The sequence below is a fragment of the Macrosteles quadrilineatus genome, unplaced genomic scaffold (genome assembly GCF_028750875.1).
Source record: "Macrosteles quadrilineatus isolate MER2022 unplaced genomic scaffold, UCM_ALF_1.0 Scaffold_2__2_contigs__length_208266976, whole genome shotgun sequence".
NCBI lineage: Eukaryota > Metazoa > Arthropoda > Insecta > Hemiptera > Cicadellidae > Macrosteles > Macrosteles quadrilineatus.
Window position 1 is genome coordinate 118,714,654 of NW_026542595.1, and position 22,671 is coordinate 118,737,324.

Below are 22,671 nucleotides of genomic sequence, written 5' to 3' on the forward strand. Positions count from 1 at the left end.
TAGTTTTTGTTCGCTTTTATTTTTTGGAGCTTTATACGGTTTATTATTTACTTTCTCTTTATTAATTTATCGTTTTTCTTTTTATTTAGTGGCGTTTTGTACAATTTTGTTTTTTCTACTTCACAATTTTGTTTTTTTAACTGTTAGTTTTGTATAAGTAAAATTGTAATTGTACTTGTTGTTACTGAGAGTTAGTTAATTTGTTCAATTTATTAATTGCTTCTTTACTGTATTTTCAATTTTGATTATTTTATTGAGTGGTCTCGTATTTCTTTTCATTAAACGATCTTAACTACATACTTTTAAGTTCCTATATTGTTTACTTTATTCCTTGCCATATATTTTTTTACTTTACTTAATGATATATTTAATTACTTTATTGATTGGTAGTTGGTTCAAGTATAGTAAGAAGTATAGTAAAAGATTTATAGAAGCTGATTTTCAACGTATAACTTTCTCCATAAGCTTTGTGCGTTTTGGTACTGTTTAGCAGTCATTGCAATATAACTTTAACATTAAACAAGTCAACCATAATGTACATTTAATTCGTCCTTCAAATAAAACTGAATGAAGAACACAATCATAACTTCCCATGATAACATTAGACTTAATGAATATTTTTAAAGTTAGGTGGTAATTGCGATCAAAACATTTTGAAGTGGACAGAAAATTGCCTAAATTAAAAGTTTGAAGACTACAATGATTACATTAGAGGGACATAATCTTCCTAAAATTTCTAATCTCAAAAACCAAAGAGAAAAAGGATGGTTTAACAGTGAGAGAAACAGCTTGAAAATGGAACTGTTCTTGGAAATAGAGAACAGTGAATGGTACTTGACGAGGCTTACTGATCTGCTAAATATTGGCCAACTTTTTGTGAGACCTCAACAAAGTAAAGGCAATTTATTCCTCTGATATGAATAGATTAGGAAGTAATTTAAATACCGTGTAAGGCTATTTAACTACTAATTGTTTGAATACTGTTATTGTAAAAGTTGAAAAATCGTAAAGACAACTACAGTAGTATGACAATAGTTTATGACAGAAAAGAACAGTTTATAAAATCGACTTTGACTCATTCTGGTTTGAACATTCAAGAATTTTGAATGATAAAAACATAATTACATAAAGTTTTCATAAAGATAAATTGAGTGTAATAGGCAGTTCTTGACAAAAAAACTAAACAAACAATTTTGCATTCTAAATAATTTAACAATTAATTGTATTGACACATTGAATAATCCAATTAGACTCCCACAAGAAGAAAACTATACCTCAGCAGTAAAAAAATTATTGATTTAAAATGTATCTTGCAATTTAAAATATATCACAAAATAAAATGTGACAAATAAGTATGTAAATTACATCTCCAACCACTCCCAACTACCAAATCAATTTCAACACCCGAAACCACGTAGCCATTTGAATTTCAAACGCCCCTGGCCCGGTTGTTCGGAACCCACCACGTCCACGCCGCGTGGTGGCGAGTAGTTGTGCACACGTTCGCCAGGGGTGGATATTGATCGTATCTCTGTCTCCGTCACACCACAGGGGGTGGCGTACCTCTGTCTCTGTCTGTTTCATTACAAGCCTACACATTTAGCAATAATCCGTCCTGTATATTGCTGTGTGCCGCGGTACACGTATCATACAAACGCGGACGATTTTGTAACATTGAAATCTTTGTGAAACTTTACAATAAATTCTGTTTATTACCGCCAGTACAATAACTTTTACATCGAAATGTTTGGTAAAAGTGTAAAGTGATTTTAAATATTTTTTTAGCAACAACGTGCAATATACATTGCATGAACTAAACACGAACTATTGATAACAAATTAAAATTTTCGGTACTTACATATTATACCAACCAAACTCATAAATCTTCCAAATACGATTTTTTTAATAATTTAATAACAAAACCTTCCTAACCTGACCTAACCATTCTCGGGTTAGGTTAGGTAAGATTCAAATTATTATGTGTGATCGGTATAATACGTTGGTACCGAATTATCTATCGGTCCGAACACTTCCATTGGCCCTCTCCCCCATCTCTCAACCCCAAACTTACGAACAAAATAATCGAAATATACAATTACATAAAAAATCTAGCTCTAAAGAAAGATGTCACTATTGAGCTGATCCGCTGACGGGATTGCTACAAAGGCGGCGTTATTAAAGCTGCAGGCTACACGAGTCTTATGACGTACGTTCTGTGGCTACACAGTAAACAGTAGGAATACGTTTCATCTTTCGGATCTGATTAGAGGTGGAAAATCTACTTTATTGGGGGTTTCGAGTGAGTGCTTGCGTACATAGACAGTTCTATCATTTACCTATTTGTACAGCTTAAGATAGATTTCGAACCTCGAAGTATTAAGATATAGCAAACAGAAATTGATGATTTGGATGATTTTATTGAGAATCTCCAGGAAAAGCCTTGCAAATTTACAAAATTAAACCAACCAATAAATGGCGAAAACAAATGTTACAATAATGTTTCAATGTGACGGCCATGCGACGAAATGTGTTGCATGCGCATTATTGTAATGTACCTAAAGCTCAGAGATACTGTTCAGAAAATTTTAAATTCCTAACAAAAGTATTTCAGTGCAATTTAATTATGTTTAATTGCCGCAAACATCAATTCCCCCAGAGTGGTATGATAAATCTTACGAAAAACACAATACTGTAAACATATTTAGGACATTTAATAATTTACATTGTTTAACTAGTATTGATACATTTCTGGATTTATTTGTACGTATGGATTTGTTTTAATTTACCTAATATGGTACATAGATAACCAAATGTATACCTAATTTCGTGATTTTCCTACACTGTTGAAATGTAATATATAATCACCATAAACCAAATAGATGGTGGGGGTGTAGGGGGATTGATCTAGTAATGTTTAATATTAATAGAACATGCAAATAACAAAATATCGTAGATTAACTCTACCGTAGGTTTACATTGATTTTAATTATTATTCTTGTAATTTTTGAATGATTATACGCGGTTTTACACGAAATCATCGTTTGACAAAATAATAAATAATGTTTTCCACAGTTAACAGTTACAAAGTTAAAATTCCCTTCTATTATTTTCTCGCCGATTAACATTACAAGATAATATGATTTTATACGTATTTGCATAAAAGTACAGCGCCCCTTTCACTTAGCAAATCCGCAAGGAGAAAATCAAGTAGAGTAGGACCCCGAATATCAAAGGGATTTCTACCTGCTTCTCCCTTATTGCTACAGTCGCCTTTCAACTCGACTATTTGCAAAGCAGTTTAATACTCTGTTTACAAATGTGCATTAAGAGTAAGAAAACAAAATTATGCTACTAAAAATTAAGTAAAAATCGCCATAAAACATGAAACCAATGAATAAAAATAAATTTAAAGTTTAGATCCATGCCATTCTACCATATTAAATTTTTTACAAGGGTATTACCATTGGCTCAAAGAAAACTTAGATTTGCCCGAAAATAAAAATCAGAGAAATTATAAGAATCACAAAACTTGTTTTTAAAATCATATAAACATCATATCAATAAAACATTCCCATCCAAAAGTACCGATGTAGTAGTTGGATGACTACCACAACAATTTTAACAAAATATTTTTTAACAATTTCGACCAAAATGTACAACAAAACATTTCGTTGTAACCGCGAACGAGAGTAAAAGTTTGTTAGGGTCTGAACAGAGTTGAGAAGCTGCTTTGATAAGTTTATGAATTAGTGAATAACCTCAACCAAAGCCAAGTCCTTCACCGTGATACGCTAAAGTCAATTTTGGGTTTCAATACTTTCATGTAGAACAATGTTGAAACATTTCAAACACTTAGCTCATCATTAATGATTGAGCGCGGGACTTCTGATCTGGGACCTTTTTCATAATAAACTACAAACTAATATCATTAGTGAATCAGCAGATCACCTAATGCAAATCTAAGGGAAATTAAATTACAAATTATAACTTGTAGTTTGTTATGAAACAGGCCACTGGGTGTTTTAGTTCAAATCACGTCAACCATTAATGAGATGTAGCGGTTTTATAATACTGTAAACCCAGGTGATTCAAAACCCACGTCTGTTGAACAATCCATTTATAAGAAAAAGAAGAAACAACTTTCAAGCGAGAACCTTTTCTTTATTCGAAAAGTCGTTCCACAAAATGCCATGCAAAATATTTATAATCAACATTTATGATGTGACTAGACTCCGTCATAATATCATGTGGCATTTGACCATAGATTTTCATTTCAAAACTGTACATCGGGTTCTCCAAAGTTTAAGCTTTTAGTTCTTTATCATTTTATGACTTTCATTAACACCCCCCCCCCCCCAGGGTTATGGGGTAAGTTGCAAATTTCATAGCTGGCAAAATGACATGATATTTTAAGTCATTGTTGTCGACTTAAACAGACACAGTAGTATATTAAAATGTATATACCTACAAACATTTATAGGTACTCGTAATAATTGAGTTTCAAATATTGTCTTGTTAGAGTACGTTTTTATACATTAAATATACAATTTGAATGTTAACATTACATTAGTTACATGCATTCTTCTACTTCAACCATGAATGAATTAAGTAAAATGATCAAAATATAATTGTAACGCTAACATTTTATTCGCGGCCATTAACACATTTAAACAGATTACACAGCCTGATTAATTACAGCACGTCAATGAGAATTCAAAGCTTAAGGGCAACTCAATTTCAGATGTTCAACCTCCCGCTTCAACGGTTTCGGTTAATGATGAAATTAAATTATAATTGGGTTGCACGTTGAACAGATTGTTGAACTACCAAAACGTGGTTTGCTTATTGAAACCAAAGTACTTGAATTCAACACATTAAAAATAATCATTTCTAATATAATTACGAATTCTAATATAATTTACGATACTTGGTTTAAGCGTCTAAAACCATCTCAATTTTGTCATAATTTCAACAATTTAGAAACAAATGTGTTAAATTTAATATTATATTGCATTGCAGGTTTTGAATACTTTTGTTGAACATTATTTTTTTTCATGTACAACTTTTTGGAGCACTCATTTTTAGACCACACAGTGTATTTTATTTTTAATTTTTTTCACAACAGAGTATCATAAGCATTTTACCCAATTTCAATTCATAGGCTTTTTAATTGGTTGGTTAAATATTATTTTTTTTAAACAGTTGAAAAAAAAACATAAACAAACAATTTACCCCAACGTTAAATAGGTGCAATATTATGAAACCTTGTAATAATTATCCATGCTTATAATTAAAAAAGATCCGCCACATTGCTACTTGTTTACTCTTAAATAAATTCATACAAAAATGTTTAAGCCTAAAAAGGGTTAAATTATTTTAATTGCACTTTGATATCTAAATTAAATCAATTTCCTAACACAAACATAGAAACACCTCGCCCAATTTACGCTTAACAGTTCATTTGCAGTTCATCTATTTTATTCATCACCAGTCTGAACGGTGATATAAACGTATTGGCCATTGATATGTAATGCTAACTCCACTACAGTAGGCTTTTGTGGGACTGTGGCATTAACTAATGCTATAGTAATGTATGCAAAGTCTGCATTCTGTATTGCGTTCGTGTATTGGTTTGTATAATGTGCATAGTTGTTTCACTATTTTCCAATACAAAGTTGTTCATAACATTTAAAAACTTAAACAATTTAGGCTACTTAAAATTTAGAAAGCTTGTATTGGAATAAAAAATGAACTCGTATTAAAGAACACTGGTCGTAGCGATCTTCTTCTAAACTATTTTTAGGAAAAGGGCCTTTTTTTTAACTAAATATAATATTTTAGTGAGTCAATACTGAGCTAGGTCTAAAACCACCAGAAAACTTTTGGACTTTCACAGGATCGAACCGGGGAACCTTCAAATACTATATCTGACCAGCTGTCGCTACATGACAACTGAGATAAACTCGAGCTCTCTCACTACTTTAGCGTCTGGCCGAAATATCCCTACAATCTTCTGTTAAAAGATAATCTAAAACCCTAATCAATGCAACAAAACACAAACAGCGAGTGACCGTAGTGTTTCCCAGTTGAAAGATGATTATTTGACTCTTCGTTGCCATGACAACAACACGTAGCATCGTCACCAGTGACGTTATAAGACCCTTGTGTTGGCGATACACGTTTTGGTATCTTTAACATAACATGGGGGAATTAAAAAAACATTTTACAGCAGCTTGATATAGGCTGGGTTAGTTAAAATGTATTTTATGAAAAAATTAATACACGAAGAACCGTCAAAGACGAAGTTTCAAAAAGTTCATGGCCCCTTTTTTCTTCTCTGAAGGAACCCACTTTTAAAATTTGCACTATGCAAACGAATGTTATGTAAACCACCTTAACCTTCATAAACCGAACCAATCGGGTATTTTTCAGAAGAGGACCGCCACTAATTAAAGTTTACCTACAAATATAAGTTTTTACTCTGTTCAGTTGATAAACGAGTGCGAGTAAAGCTATATAAACTAAACTAACCTAAACTGTGTTTTTCCACAGTTTAAACAGTGGACCAGTCAAAATCAACCTAACGTGATAGTGATGAATGATTAGAAATAATTGAAACGCCGAAGGAAAAATTAAAAGAAAAACATTAACAATTTTAATTGGCAGAATGAAAGTTTGATCCAATGCAAGACAGAGAAATGGCGAGGTCAAAAACTTTCTGAGGTTTGAGTGGCCTAATAGGTAAGGTAAGAATGAAAGTTAATTTGTAAACATAAATAAGAACAGAGTAGTTGTAGAATGGCAAAACTACTCGTTTTATGTACTACTGTATTTGGAAATGTTAAAAATTACGTGAATGACCTTTTGGCTTTTCGAATAATTCAGTTAGTCATCTAGAACGTAGGTAACTATAAGATATTTGTTAAAACTCTAACCAAAAGTTCAGTATTGTATAAATGACACAACCTGTAGAGGTCACGGGTGCAGAAGGAATCCCAAATGCGATGAATGATTCGGTCTAAACCGTCCCAGCTTACTGCCACTGTTAATTAAGCCGTACCCTTTCAAACCTACCCTTACAATAGGGCGAATTTTCGTGAAATTTCTTCCTTAAAAAATTACATAATAAAATATCCACGATAGAGATATTGGGTAATTTCTTTTCGAAAAAAGGTAGCTTTTTTTCGAAGAACACGCACTAAATTATACTGTACTGGGTGGTCAAAGTCCCGTGTATGTGGATTAACTGTAGTTGCATTTTTTATTTGAATAGAACTCACTATTAATTTTTTCAAAGTCTAATTTTGAAGTCAATAATCCTAGCTGGAATAGTTAACGAATTATATTTCGTTCAGCAAACACATACTTGATCACGTGCACGGGAACAGGCCAGAACTGAAGTAGTTTATTAAATGAGGAGAGGTCGACCTTAAACGAAGCTTCCTGATGAATTATGCATACCCCAAACACACTACTAGATCCGAGCTTATTCAACAATGGGACAATTTAGTATATTGCTAGGGCAGGTGGCTTGGGTAAAAACCGCGTTAAGATTAGTGTCAAAATTGCTTGTGTTTTAACAGAAGAGTTAAAGAGTTGCAGTTTTTCGTGGAGGATACAAGTGTAAATTGTAGCGGATGATAAGTTAATATAAAGTAAACTCTATTGATTAGACAAAAGGCACAAAAATTTCACCATCAATAAAAACGCGTGGAAATATAATTTAACTAATGAAGAGGTTGTATTATTTTCTGAAATAATTAGAACTCATTTGTTTGTAGTATCGTAATTTCCCATGACAATGAAATTATGTTTCCCATCGGCAATAGTATTTTGTAAAATTGATTTTGTCTTTGCAAATATTTAAAAACACATGATCAATTTTAACATCATGTAAACAAATGTATGACACCACGAATCTTTAAAATTTTGCATACTATTTTAAAATAAATTGTACAACAAAAGACAAACACGAAAAAAATGAAAAACAACGAACTATGGTGAAATTTGAGTACACACACACACACACACACACACACACACACAGCAAAAGCTAGTAATTTTCAACTCACCCTGATGGGCCCGCCGAAAAGAGGTCCTGCCGCGTCTGCCTCCCTTTCGGCGGCAGAGGACATCTGCGCCCGGGCCTGCCGCTCCTTCTCCCGCATCCGGTCGCGGTCCACGCTGGAAAAGGGACAAATCTGTCAGTGAAAGGGTTACACCTTGATAAGGAGTATAAATACATTGCAATTCAAACACGCTAAAATTGTCTTGGTCCAGGCCGAAGATACAAGTTTGCCAGGTTGAAGCTGAAAAGAACAATTTCGTCGCTAAAGGAGTAAAACCTTGATAAGGAGTATCACAGAAAAAATGATAGAAAGGGAGACCGTACCAGGAAGTGACGGTTATAGTAAAGTGTATTGTTTTCATGCATCAAATCTATTAAAGATGATATAAAGTGCAGCAGACAATGTATACACGACAAGGCCGCAGTGTGACAGTCTACAGTCACGCAATGTACGGTATTGTTTTATGTGATGTGGTTCATTGCACAAATTCAATCGCAGCAAACCTGCTGACTAGGCCAATTTCTATTTGTCTGGTTAGATTTTTACTCAAATATTTCTTTGTCATGTTGATTCCTTACTTAAATAACATTTATTGAGTTCTAAGGTTGCTACAGGGAAAGCGAAAAGTTAAGAATATAATTCAAAAATAAGAACTACTAATTAATCGAACGAAAAACATTTTGTTTAAATCAAACGGAAAAAACTAGTGAAGTACAACTCGTACTGGTTTTGTTTCTCAATATACCTATTTTGAACACGAAAACTTCACGGACATCTTCAGTTCAGCAAACCCAAAGATAACAGGAGACAATTATTGTTTACCAAGAATTGTTTATGAGAAAACAAGTTGTTGAACCATCGTTAAAATCGGTTGTTGTCTGCATCGAAGCAGAACTTTCCTGACTATAGCCAGTCCGTTAGAAGATCCTTTGATGTTAAGTTAACGTTTCCTCTGTAGTCTTTCCGCACGAATATGGACTCCGGATAGCGACTGGATTGAAAATTAGTTCACCTTGGAAAGCTTTATTGGTTGAAACATTCTTGTGGGACCACAAAGGTGTTTAAAGGTTATATGGCAAATGTTTATCAACCAGAATAAAAGTTAATCAGTTGTGTGTTGACAGCAATTTTATCATCGAAGGCTTTGTTATGAGGAAGCAACTAAATCGGCTCTTTTTTTACTAACTTTTTAATTCACTTTACTTGCCACAGCAAGAGTCAATTCCATAGTTTCTCAAACAAAACCCCACTTAAGTAGTAATCGCGACAAAATTGTGTACTATTTTAAATGCTCGTATTCACAAGACAAGTTTATTTTGTTTGGGACATTTTCATTTTCACAATTTCCAATAAAACGTTTAAGTATATGTCATTCAAAGACTGTACATGTATAAAATTAAATACTAGCTGTCGTCTAAAGGATTACTGTTAATGCTTTGAGGGTAGGAATCAGCAAAAGAACCGCATCACAATGTATATCAGCAACATTAGCACATTGTATTAACCACACTACATTGTAGGCCCATATCAGTCAGCTGTTATAGCAGCGGCAGGTCGGAGCTGGTTGGAAGCACGTTCGCGGCGTTCGCGCATGTATTTATAGCCCAGCGGTGCGCTTTATCGAAAGATATTTATTACCAGCTTCTCCCAGTATGTCACTTCACCGCATATTTTTTACTCCTTTTTCAAATTGACCTTCAGTCAAGTGAATTGAAAATTTGTGTGATCAATTTAACCTATTCAGCTGCAGTTGTAATAATTCATATCATATGAATTCATCAAGGGTTCTGTAGAATTTAAATCCATGTCTCTAAACTACTTGAATGTTTAAATATAGAAAAACGTATTACTTAGTACAATATAAGGTTTAAGGTTTTTTTTAAAACGGTTTGGTCAATGAATTTTAATACTACGAAATCTGCTTGGAGAGTATTTTATGGTAAGAAGTAAAAGAATTGACTATACAATGCTAGGTTAGACATCCCATGTATATGGACCAACTGTAGCCAATCTATATAAATAAAATTAGAGTTTTGTCTGTACATTGCTTAGAATAATGAACTTTTTGGTTATTTTTACATTTCATAGGTCAGAGAAACCGAATCAAACCTTATCTCAATTTCTGTCTGTCTGTCTGTCTGTCTGTCTGTCTGTCTATCTGTCATTCTCTTGGTAACGCTAAAATACGCACTTTATTACAACTACTCCTCAATAACTATAGCACTGTCCCGCCTGAAACTTATTTTCCAAATACTATACATATATGAGATGGTTTTAGACGTATTTCATCGAATATGAGACAGTTAGATATTTAACAGTAAACCCTTGAAAATCAAGTTTTTGTCGATTTTTGACGTGGAATTTCTGGAAGCCCATGTTAACCTTATGAGAAATGAAATTATTGAATCTTAACAGCTGTTTCAATTAAACAAGTTGGTTCTGTTCTGTGATGTTCAATAGCATTAAAGTTACAAGGATTACCAACAGGGTGCAGCACTAGCACTATTATTTCTTTTACATTTATGACAACAGCTAATTTGCAACCTGGAGGCGAGTGAGCGTAGCGAACGAGCTAACCTGAAGGCAAGTGAGCGTAGCGAACGAGCTAACCTGAAGGAAAGTGAGCGCAGCGAACGAGCTCCAACATACAGGTGAGTGAGCGTAGCGAACGAACTTCAACCAGGACGTGATTGAGCCATGCAAACGAGATCAGATAGTAAAAATAAAAGTAAGCCTACCGTTATAGGATCGACCGGCAGACACAGAGGTAATTTAACCTTTTATTGATTGTCATACCGATCCGGAACAACAAAAAACAACATAAAATGAAGCTATGTATAATAGTTTGGCCAGCATATCTTAAAATATGCAAACCAACTGCTGTTCTTTATATAAGAAGGTTTCAACTGAATATTATAAGATCCCCGTGCGTAGAACGGGTACACAGCTAGTTTCTTTATTATAAAAGAACATATTTAAAATTAGCCACTCATAGAGAATGCTACTACTTCAACATTTTCTTTCTCTCGCCGATATGTTGATAATTATTGTGATAAACAACTAAATAATTTAAAATACGTCACCTTACAAGTTTAACAGAGATTGAAAGAAATTGTCATCAAACGTATTTCCAAAGGGATGAACCATCCCTTTAAAAAGATGGAATTTTCATTGGTTGGTATTAAACCGACCACACCACACCTAATAATTATAACCTTACCTAACCTGAGGGTGTACAATGTTTTACGGTTTATCTAGGGTTTTGTTTATCTAGGTTAGAAAGATTTTTTATTTGGAAGTAGATTTATCGATGTGGTTGGTATAATAATCTTGATTCTTGAATACCAAAGTACCTTTTCATTAGATAAGGACCTATTTTCAAAAACATTACGAAAACATACGATACAATAAAAAGGATGCCCAGTAATATCTCTCTTGCGTAATGCGTTCCGCATAATTTCCCAGTTGATATTTCACATAACACATCTCTACTTGTCACTTATGATTCAGACTTTTCCAAAATAATATGATAAATGTCACGACCGTTCATCGTCTTTTGTATTTTCGGAGCTTCACATTGCATAACAATTCTCGTTCACTGGAAGGTTGACGCAAATATAATACTTGTGTTTCGCCAACTTTGAACAAATTTCGTTTTAAATTCATTTTTAGGAAATTTGAGGTGGATGTGTAAACGTTGATACAGTTACCGGTACTTTAAATGTTGCAAGTAGACTTCTTGTCATATTCATGCTAAGTTAAATGACGCTTTAAGCATCCAATTGAGGAAACAGTACATTCAAATTCAATGCGTGTCGATGTGTTTGAGTGCCCCAAACGTATTCGAATTTTACTATGCATTTGCCAATTTAAAATTTAATCAGCATAAAACACACATTATATTTAGTAGTTAGTAATTCGTAACACGTTTTTTTTTAAACCAGATAATTGGCAGATGGTATATATTCTTTTCTAACTAACTCACTTATAATATAAACGTTAACATGTTATCGTTAATAACACCAATAACATAGGTTCATCGCCATTAAATCTTGCTACATTTTGATTACAATGTTTACACATCGTTTCTCAGGACAAGGACTTGAATCAAAACTATATATTGTTTCAAAATTGTCGACAAATTGAAAAAAATCCAATATACGTTTTCAAAGCACATTGGACCTTGTTAAAACAAACATTGTAGCTGGACAATGCCTCCAATGTTACAGGTTACACACAACGTGCAATGACAAACGAAGACATAAACTTTGCAAGTGGTTTGCGGCGGTTCGACACGGTGTGGGGGGGACACCGAGGGGGGGGGGGCTCAGGGGGGCTAATCCAATGTCAATAGCAATACCAGAGTCACCGGCGACCCAAGGCTAACGCTCTGCATAGGTCGCTAACATACAATCTACTTGCGAAAAATAGTAACAATAATTTTAATTGGTGTATTGTACCTTTTTTTAGCTATTTTTTATCAAATAAATAACTTGCATTAATTAACGTTTGACATGAAATAAAAATGTGATTTGTTATGGATATTTACATTCTTTTTATAGTTCAATTATGTATAGTAATTACACATGAATACCATTTAAAGTACGTTGTAAATTAATTTTAACATTATATACTAGTAACTAGAATCGATAATAATTTTATAACCAGTCGCCAGAGATATTAACATTTTTTTATCATTCCTCTGTTAAAAATACATCAACATGTAAAAGGTTGATGCAAGGCATGAAACCATTGTTAAAAGCATTATTCATACTATGTAGACTGGAGTAGCCAGGGAGAGTCATTAAAAGGCATTTAACATTTACCTTGTCCCAACTAGTCATACATTTTTATTTAGAGGTAAAAACTAATAATTGCGAAAACCGGGAGGTCCACGATGAATGAGAAGAATTCATTAAGTTTCGACTGTAAAGGCTCATGAACTATGTTTTCAGCAAGAGAAAAACTCGGTAGTCCATGATTGCAGTGCTACGCTTCACTTGAACTAGAGTTGTGTTTGATATCATGTTCAACTATGAGTCACCTTTAACTTGCAGACATCCTGGATGGACCCTAGGACATCACCTGCAGGACACTCTAGGATGTCCAGGATGACGGACGGTACGGCAAGACCAGGAAGGAGGGGGTCGAGCTAAGGAGGCCGCGAAGGTAGAGATTTCACCTTGTCCTAGATTGACGATGCATTTCAACATCTTGCTCACTACTATCCACTAGCTTTGGGAGATAATGCTGCGAATAATGCAAGATAAACTGAATAATACGATTTGATTTTCAAACGATGCAACAGTAGAATTGATAACGTTTTATTGTGTAAACTGTCTAAACTACAGACTTGTAATAAGTCGATTTCCAGTAAACCAAAGGAGATTTTGAATAATAATATACTTTAATTATAGTTTAGATTTCAGTAAGGTTCTGCAATATCGAGAAGGATCCCTTTGTAAGACGGTACCTACACATTTGTTGGATCACAGAAGGTATGTTCACAACCAACAGGCCACGATATTACCGCATAACTAAACTTATTTATCCATAGTTATTGTCATGATTTAACCCCGATACCCTGGGGTAGGGTAGAAGACCCTAACTGTAACTACGGTTGCTGCTTTTATGTAAAATGTGTAAAGACGATTTTAAACAATTTTAACGACGATGAAAGAAGATTAAGAACATTGAAACTGATCACTATCCGTTTATTCGCATTACTTACTGTTTAAACATGGACTATGACGTATCAAAAACATTTGTTATGCAAACATCGTGCTATTCTTTGACACTTTTTTAATAACAGCACTTCTTGTGAAAAACTCTGAGAGTAAATAAGATCCCTCATCCCTCATTCTCCTATTGGGTCTGATGATGATTGGAATGGCCTATAGAAATCGATCACCACTTAGCATATTTTATATGTATTGTCTTGTAAATAAACAGTATAAGTGTAAGTATATTATTATAAGTGTGTTATTTAACGTATTTTATGTGCTTTCAGGTAATTTAATAACACGTACGATGCTGATCAAGAAGTTATTTAGTTAATAAGATTTAGTTATTCAACTATGTTCTCCCAAAGTTAAAATCTAGCACATCTGGTGCATAAAGTAGGATGTCTACTATAACATTCAAAGAAGAGGATTTTAGTTTCAAGTCAATAGCATTATGCACTTCAGACATATTATAAAACCATCCAGTAACATACATCGGCGCCTTTATGGCCCATTGACTGTAGTGGGTGGTGTGCGACTACGCCCGGAATACTGATCGTGTATGATGGAATATTCTTACGAGAAGTCTATCATACATTCAACTTCGCAAGCTTCCTTGATGTGAAAATTGTAACGGCGGATAAGGTTAGACTAGACCCGCTATGAGTGTAACGAGTACACATTTCGGTTATAAATCAATTGCCGAAAATGACCTACGTTCTTTAGATATTTTTCAGAATCGGGGACAGAGTTCGCACATAAAGATAACCAAATTAACATCCCGAAAATACACCGTTTAGCTACAACGCGCTAACCAGTTCAGGGTGTACTCATTACACAAAATAAGTCGATTTAGCTACAAAATGAATATTTCCCTATAATTATGTAGTTCCCATTAGATGATACGATAATCTTGACGGGTTTACCACAATTTTCACTTTCTCTTATTATTTCTTTCCAACACTAGCTTCGGTGATACAGTACCTACCAACAGATTTTGTTAGCTATTCCACGACGCTGACTAATTCCGAATTTATTATCACATCAATTACCAAGTAGGCCTATGTTGATAACAACAAAACAATTTTTCTTTTGGTGATACGATAATTTCAACATGTATCCCATAATGTCCACTTTCCCCCACTATGTTGGCAACACTGGTACCGCTGCGTCGGTGTGCCCAATAGCCAGGAGAAAGCCGCTCTTCTCCGTGTTTTCCGCACATCCTGATCCTTATTCCGCTATCCCGAGTCCTGATATGATACACATCTCACTTCGTCCTTGCCTACGACAATTAGTTTACTTTCCCCGCGAACTTTCTTCAATTCTGTCGAGTTCGGAATGACAATCAGGTTGTATTACATGTACATCTTTTGCTGGACTATCGATTGTTGTCATCGATTACGATATTGTATCGCGATTTTGTAATATTCGATTGTGGGATTCATTCAATTTGTCAGTTTGATCGATGAATTGGTATTCATTCGAATTATCACTGTTACCGTTTGAGGCAACTACTCCTGTTTTAACTGTGAGAAATTCCTTCGAGGTTTCCACTGAAATTGATAATGTTATTATTTCATTTTGTACTTTCTTCCTATGTAAGATTTTCTAATATTACATTATGAATAAAATAATTATTTACACACTTTTAAGATCTTGGCCTTGAAGCTTATCTTCGCTTTAAGAGTTTCTAGAAATTCACTGAACAAAAACAGATTACAAGAAACAGTAAACAGTAAGCCATAAAGTTAAGGTTTTACCGAAACGAAACGTGCTAAAACTCAAGAAATGAATAGCTTGTTATGTAGATATGTTCACGTAAGACTTCAACAATTTTAGCAGATAGTGAATGTATAATTTTCGAATGAGATGGCTTATATAGCAGAACTGGAAAGTATTAAAATTTTTTAAGTCATGCCTAACAATTAGGATAAAAATTTATTACTATAGACAATGCGGCAAACAATAGTGAAAAGCAGAATTAATTAATCGAACATTTGTTTCAACTTTTGAGTTTTTTTATTTAATTTAAAAAGGTGAGTGATACACAGAGACGGTGTAGGATTGCAACAGCAAATGTTAAAGGGAGATGAAACACTGAGATGAACTCGTAAACCTGGGGTTGGTTGCTTGGTCAGCAACAGCAACATGTGTGTGAGGTTGCTACATTGATGTATTGATATACTTATACTGGGTAATAGGTACTGATTTCATAGATACAGTACTACATACTTAATCGATATTGATATTTAATGGTAAACGGATTACAGTACTAGCACTAATTAGCTTACTCTTTGTCTTAAGTGTACTCGAAACTAAGTGACATTATACTTGGACCAATATTTGTATTGAAATGATACTTTAAAAAGTATTAATTACACTATTCTACTGATAATATCAGGTGATATAGAATTCTAATACTGCACTGTTCTTGATATTGGTACTGTACAAACTGTACAGTGATATTGGTCACTGATATTGTACGGGTGTGAGTGATATTGATCAATGATTTGGGTTTATAAAAATATCGCTTAGTTCTATCATACCAATAAAAATATTGATCGCACTATGCTTCTATTGATAGACACTGTATTGTATATGTTTATTAACCATACTTACACTTACAATAGCTTACACTGAAGCTTAAAATTGATTCAAAAACCTCTAGAAACCAAAGGAAAATCGATAGTACCAATTTTTAATTAACAAACACACGATAGCACAAAAAGACAATTTAATCGATACAACTAACTACTATAATTCACAAATTTATTCCTACTAAACATTTGCATAGTATTTTTAACTAGCATAGTCAAAACAGCAAACCCATTAAACACCTGTACTCTAGGGCATTTAAACTTGACAAAAAGCCAAACAGCCAATGCTGTGATGCAGCTAAGGGTGGGTTTAACTCCCAAATGAGCCTACACGAGGGCATGCAGGTACATTAGGACTGGCTTTAATCATCGGACCATTATGGATCAAAGTAGCCAATCAAATACCTTCTTTGGCGAAACACTGCGCTGCTATGTGTGTTATGTGATTCAGTGTTTGCAAATTGATAGTTCTTTGTATTCAAAAGATATTTTGTGTTTAGCTATAGTGAGTGAGTCCATTATGTACAATTGCTGTTCTAAACCTGATCTTCCGGGATATAAAATGATCAAATATATATTGTCTTCAACTCCAATAATCACAATTTCAACATGTTTAACTCTCCAAATTGATTTATAGTTAGTTATATTCAATCATTATACGTAGGTCACTAGTTTAACATAGATTAATCATTGATGTATTTAGCAAGGTATAAACCATCTTTAGTGTAGTAAGTGTTTGCACCATTGCGGCATCGCCACTTATCATCCCATTGTAATATTGCATAAACTTGGCCAACTTCGCAAGGCCGAATGCGTGATAGAAATAGACCAGATTTGATGCTTATTGCAATGAAAATATATCACTCGGTCTGTTGAAGAGAAGGGACGATTGGTCCTCTCTATTGATAAAAATTGAATGAAATAAAAGATGAATAATTTTACTGACATTAGGCAAGGGAATTAATTTAACCTCAAGCTATGCCCCTTTTCTTCAATCATACAAAATTAAGCTGTGGTTGACGTGTATGTGTCCACCCCTTCCCAATATAACCTGACCTGACCTAACCTAACCTAACTGAAATCAACCTAACCTCATTTACATCACATTTACTCAACTAGGGCAAATTATAATCGCGACTACTCTTCTTTTGAAGTTTAACATTGATCTGGTGTTTTAGGTTAAAATGCTATATTAATGCTATTATTTTAGGTAAAGGAGCAACTAACCCCATATTGAAACAAATTGCAAGGACAACATCCACAAAAGAATATTTAGGTTACGGAAACCTTGTAATGTTTTGACTTTTCACTATTTGACACAGATGAGTCAAGACAAGACGATGACGTAATCAAGTGAGCTGTAATGTTACGTTGGTAGCACTGAATGTGACGTCACATTGGCAACACTGGATTGTATATCTGTTGTGTTTACAATGTGTGAATCATGCTGACTGTAGATAGTGTAAGTGCAATCTCCAAGTGCTAACTTGGTTTAATTTTAAAGAACTGCTTATGATTTAGTAATACACTAATTTGTAGCATAGAGATATGCTTGCTGTTGAAAAATATAATGTACAGTATATAACTTAGTTGATTAATTTGAATAGTTTTCTCAACATGTCTAAAATATATATTTTTTTTTTATCTGCGATACAAGTTCCAAACACAATTTTACTAGTTGTATCCAACCGGTTTTAATAACGAATTTTGTGTCTTTGTTCAATCTATGAGTTTCGTGTTGGTGACGTTAGAGTCCGCTATAATGACTACTAAACAATTCCCAGTTTTCTTAGATGTTATTTGGGGCTTTTCTTGGTAAAATTTAATATTTTAATACCAGATTTTCAGAGGGTTTGCAACACACTAAAACTTTATATTTTTGTAATTTGTTGTAGTTTAAAACACATGGGTGAAAACTTAAGTATGTTTCTGTTCATGACCTGGATGGGGTTACTTATAGTAAATTGGTATGGTTTAGTTTAAGACTAGGTACACTAAGCAATAATTAAAGAAATATATTTTTTTATCCACTCGAAATAGTTTAAAAGTAGAAATAACAAGAAACAAAAAGTAAACAAAACAACGCCCTTGACGTAAATCGGACGTAACTAACCTCAAAACTGTCGTCAGCTGATCTATGAATTGATTAATCTACATCTATGTTTATTCTGCCACAGCGCACTCACATTTTACATCTGTACGTACAAAACACTACAATCAGCTGATAGACTGCATCCTGCATCTCAATACTTGCGGAAATACCCACGATTGGTCAGAGACGGTCAGTACCGGGATGAAGTGAATCACGACCTAAGCGCGAACATCGTCATTTTACGATTGTTTGATCAAAGTCAACAAGTGTGTTTGTTATTAGTTTTTAACATTTATGTCTCAAATGCAAGCTAAATGAGTCACTCTTGATATGCCACGCAAAGACATCACAAAGTTAAATACGTGAATCATGAAGATTCCTGGTAGATAAGCGGGTTACAAGGATATCAACCCTTATGGTAATAACCTGATTAGAGTCAAGGGGGTAAAATATATTACAGCTACTGATATAATTCATTTTTCTAGTCTAGTGATTCGCTTATCTGACTTTAGTACAAGACTAGTACGGTCCTTCACATATCCAATAGCAATTATGAATTTGGTCAAATGTTCAAGTGTTTGACGTCGACACTTACAAACTATCGGACCGTGGAAAGTTATCTTAAGTTTTTAATTAGGAAACGTCAGAGGTGATAGAAACATATAGGTCTAATAATTTTCCTTTTCAATCTATTTTTACGTCCACAAGCGCCAGTAACAATTTTGAGCTAATAACTTCAATGTTCCTACAAATTGGTACAAAATTTAAAAAATAAAAAATCCATGAGAAGTTATTTTTCTAAATTAATACACAAAACCTGAAACTACAATATTTTCAACAACATTTTAACAAACTAAAACAAAATCTAAATTTACACATAGTCTACTCAACAAAAACGAGCAGTTTCCTCTGTAAATTTACATATAGCACCAAGAAACCCAATAAGCTTTCCCTTCAAACTGACGAGAGTACTGAAGAGTTTTCACAAAAATTACCAAGAGTCTTCTCCAAATCCATAACACACCTGATAAAACCAAAATAGAAGTTTTCCCACCAAATTTACCGACATTTAACAATATTTTGCGCCAAACTGGCTTGTAAACAAGTCCGGCCATTACCGGTAGCTCGGTATATTAGGCAGGATCAGCTGATTGCACTATCAAGGCTAGCGAAGTAGTAAACAAAGAGCTAATATACCTGGGTAGGAGGAGAAGGGGGGAAAGGGGGGTTTAGTGGCGGGGGGTAATGTAGGTACTTCCGGGTCACTCTTGGGATTTCCCCCCCGCTGCTATACAATATACTCACATTATACACTATGGTTGGTGAATATACCATAAAGATACAAACGAGAAATTTTACTTGGGTGTAGCTATTAAATTAACCATGCTAGGCCTACTTATCAAAATGTATTCTCCTAATGTATCAGCTTAAGATAATTATAAGATTATTTATGTCCGATTTAAATCAAATGCGTTTTGTTTGTTTACTATTCGTTTCTTAACTTATATATATAAGTATTTTAACAAAACAAAACTATTTAACTGTACACTATATCACTTTTTTCTGATATTATAACCAAACAGTAAAGCACATCGTGTGAAACAAAAAAGAAGAGAAACTTTTCAGATTGGTTTTAAACCACTGAAAAATATTCACTTTCTTTAGGATCGAACCGGTGACCGTCTGATTGTTTAGCGATGCTTAGTTTAGTTTATTTTCGAATACTTTTAAATCGTTTTCAAATCATCTTCCGTGCTAAAAATCGTCCTACCTACTGAGTGATAGTTAATAACCCACCAAGTAAGTGTATGTTTAATAACTGCACCGTATATTTTAACAGCCCCGGTGCAACAATCACCGCAGTAACACCCACACAATGGCTACAGGCCGTAAAACTGCAATTTATACTTTAACAGCCTCTTTGCTTATAAAGGGTGCTAATATTTCAATGTTATAGGGTATTGTTTTGAGGTAAGCAATCCGCCAATAGTAGAATCGATTGATGTGAAATAAAATTTAAATGTTAGCTCTATTGTTTAACATTAATGTTAAAAGTGTTTATTTAGGTGGATGGTCTGATTTTTTGTTTCTAAATTATCCGTGCGTAATCTAGGTAGAAATTTTTATCTGACAAACTACTATGAAAAAATAGTTACAAATAAATTGGTTCAATAACACAAACAATTTTACTAACGTAGGCCAACCCGAATTTCTAAATCATTTCCATGCTCTCTCCCATGTATACTTGGTTCAAAATAAAGGGTACAAAATAAAGAGGGTCGAAGGGGTAATTTTGCAGTAAAAACTTAAAAGACTTTCTGTGTAACACAACTGTGGACTTATGATCCAGATACGGCAAGTGGGGCATCCAGTGTCCTTACATTGTATTCCACTTCACAGATGACTTCCTAATCTTCCAAATCATTCAAAAGATATACCCTTTCATCATTTAGTTCAGTAACTATGAATTCGGACCATTTAAATCGGTATATTTATTTCTGCGAAAATTAAAATCTCTGTGTTATTTATACACTTTGTAATAAACAGTCGTAGTTACTTGGAATCAAGCATATTCTTCGTTAAATACTTTATTAAGCTATCCTCCTTAATAAGTCGTGCAACACATACAATAGTCACTGTGTCCGGCGGCTTTAGTATATACTAATTATTATTTTCCAATAACTATCTTGTATTGTAACACTAAGTATAGACACACAACCGTAATTGTCCCAAAGTTGTATCCAGGATACGAGTTTAAATTACTGTAGCCTCATCTGTGAGTGGATTCGACTATGCTCTTTTTAATGCAAAAATTGGCCAGAGCTTAACCATAATAGATTGAAAGTAACTTAATTATCCGAAAATATCAAAAATGAAATGAAAAACAAATAAACTAACCTATAATACAAGACATCCACCATAACACCAAAACTACATCGCACCGCACTGTTCAGACATCCGCTAACACAACCCCCGAACTAGTGAGACTACAGGCTACTTAGGGGTGAGGGTCAAGTAACAATGAAGACTAGGGGATGACGCAGTTCCATGGGAACACCTGTGAAACCTGCGATCAGCTGGTGGCCGAAACAGCTGTTTACTGGATAACACTGACTTAGAACAAATCAAAAGTCATTTTCAGTACAACTTTTCGACTGTATCAAGTTGAGAAATTTTAGACTCTAAGGTGGACATACCATTTATTAAAGCCAAGTGTGACACACTGGTGGTTGTCTAACGTAGCATCTCAGTGAAGGATGATAAAGAGACGTTATCAGTTGACCTTGACCTGACATTGCTGTCATCTATCACTAGTGTCACTGACAAACACGACAGTCTGTCTCAGCTACACACACTTTGTAAACATTCACTGTACTGAGTGTGACACACTGGTGGTTGTCTAACGTAGCGTCTCAGTGAGAAAGAGACGTTATCAGTTGACCTTGACCTGACATTGCTGTCATCTATCACTAGTGTCACTGACAAACACGACAGTCTGTCTCAGCTACACACACTTTGTAAACATTCACTGTACAGAGTGTGACACACTGGTGGTTGTCTAACGTAGTGTCTCAGTGAGAAAGAGACGTTATCAGTTGACCTTGACCTGACATTGCTGTCATCTATCACTAGTGTCACTGACAAACACGACAGTCAGTCTCAACTACTCACACTTTGTAAACATTCACTATACTGAGTGTGACACACTGGTGGTTGTCTAACGTAGCGTCTCAGTGAGAGTTAAGAGACGTTATCAGTTGACCTTGACCTGACATTGCTGTCATCTATCACTAGTGTCACTGACAAACACGACAGTCAGTCTCAACTACTCACACTTTGTAAACATTCACTATACTGAGTGTGACACACTGGTGGTTGTCTAACGTAGCGTCTCAGTGAGAGTTAAGAGACGTTATCAGTTGACCTTGACCTGACATTGCTGTCATCTATCACTAGTGTCAATAAAAATAACATGGCGTCTTTTTGTTCGTTGCAAAAACAGAGATTTAAATTATTATTCTGGCATAAACATAGTACTGTTTAGTATTTTGTGAAACTTACATTTTGCTTCCATTGAACAAAATGCAATAATTTTTAATTTATAATTTGAAGAAAATTTCTACTTCTTAAACTCGGGTTTAAAAGTAGAAAAATTGTGTAGTGGAAATTTAAATGTCACTGAACTT

At 34.2% G+C, this 22,671-nt stretch overlaps 1 protein-coding gene across 2 annotated transcripts in view; it reads right to left on the reverse strand.

Annotated features, from left to right (window-relative positions):
• The window catches only part of LOC128987398 (AF4/FMR2 family member lilli-like), a 221,841-nt gene that overhangs the window by 88,226 nt on the left and 110,944 nt on the right, over window positions 1-22,671 (reverse strand). For both annotated transcript variants that reach the window (XM_054408227.1, XM_054408228.1), the window contains exon 2: window positions 8,073-8,184. In XM_054408227.1, the coding sequence (XP_054264202.1) occupies window positions 8,073-8,184 (112 nt within the window). The remainder of the gene's footprint in view (window positions 1-8,072; window positions 8,185-22,671) is intronic.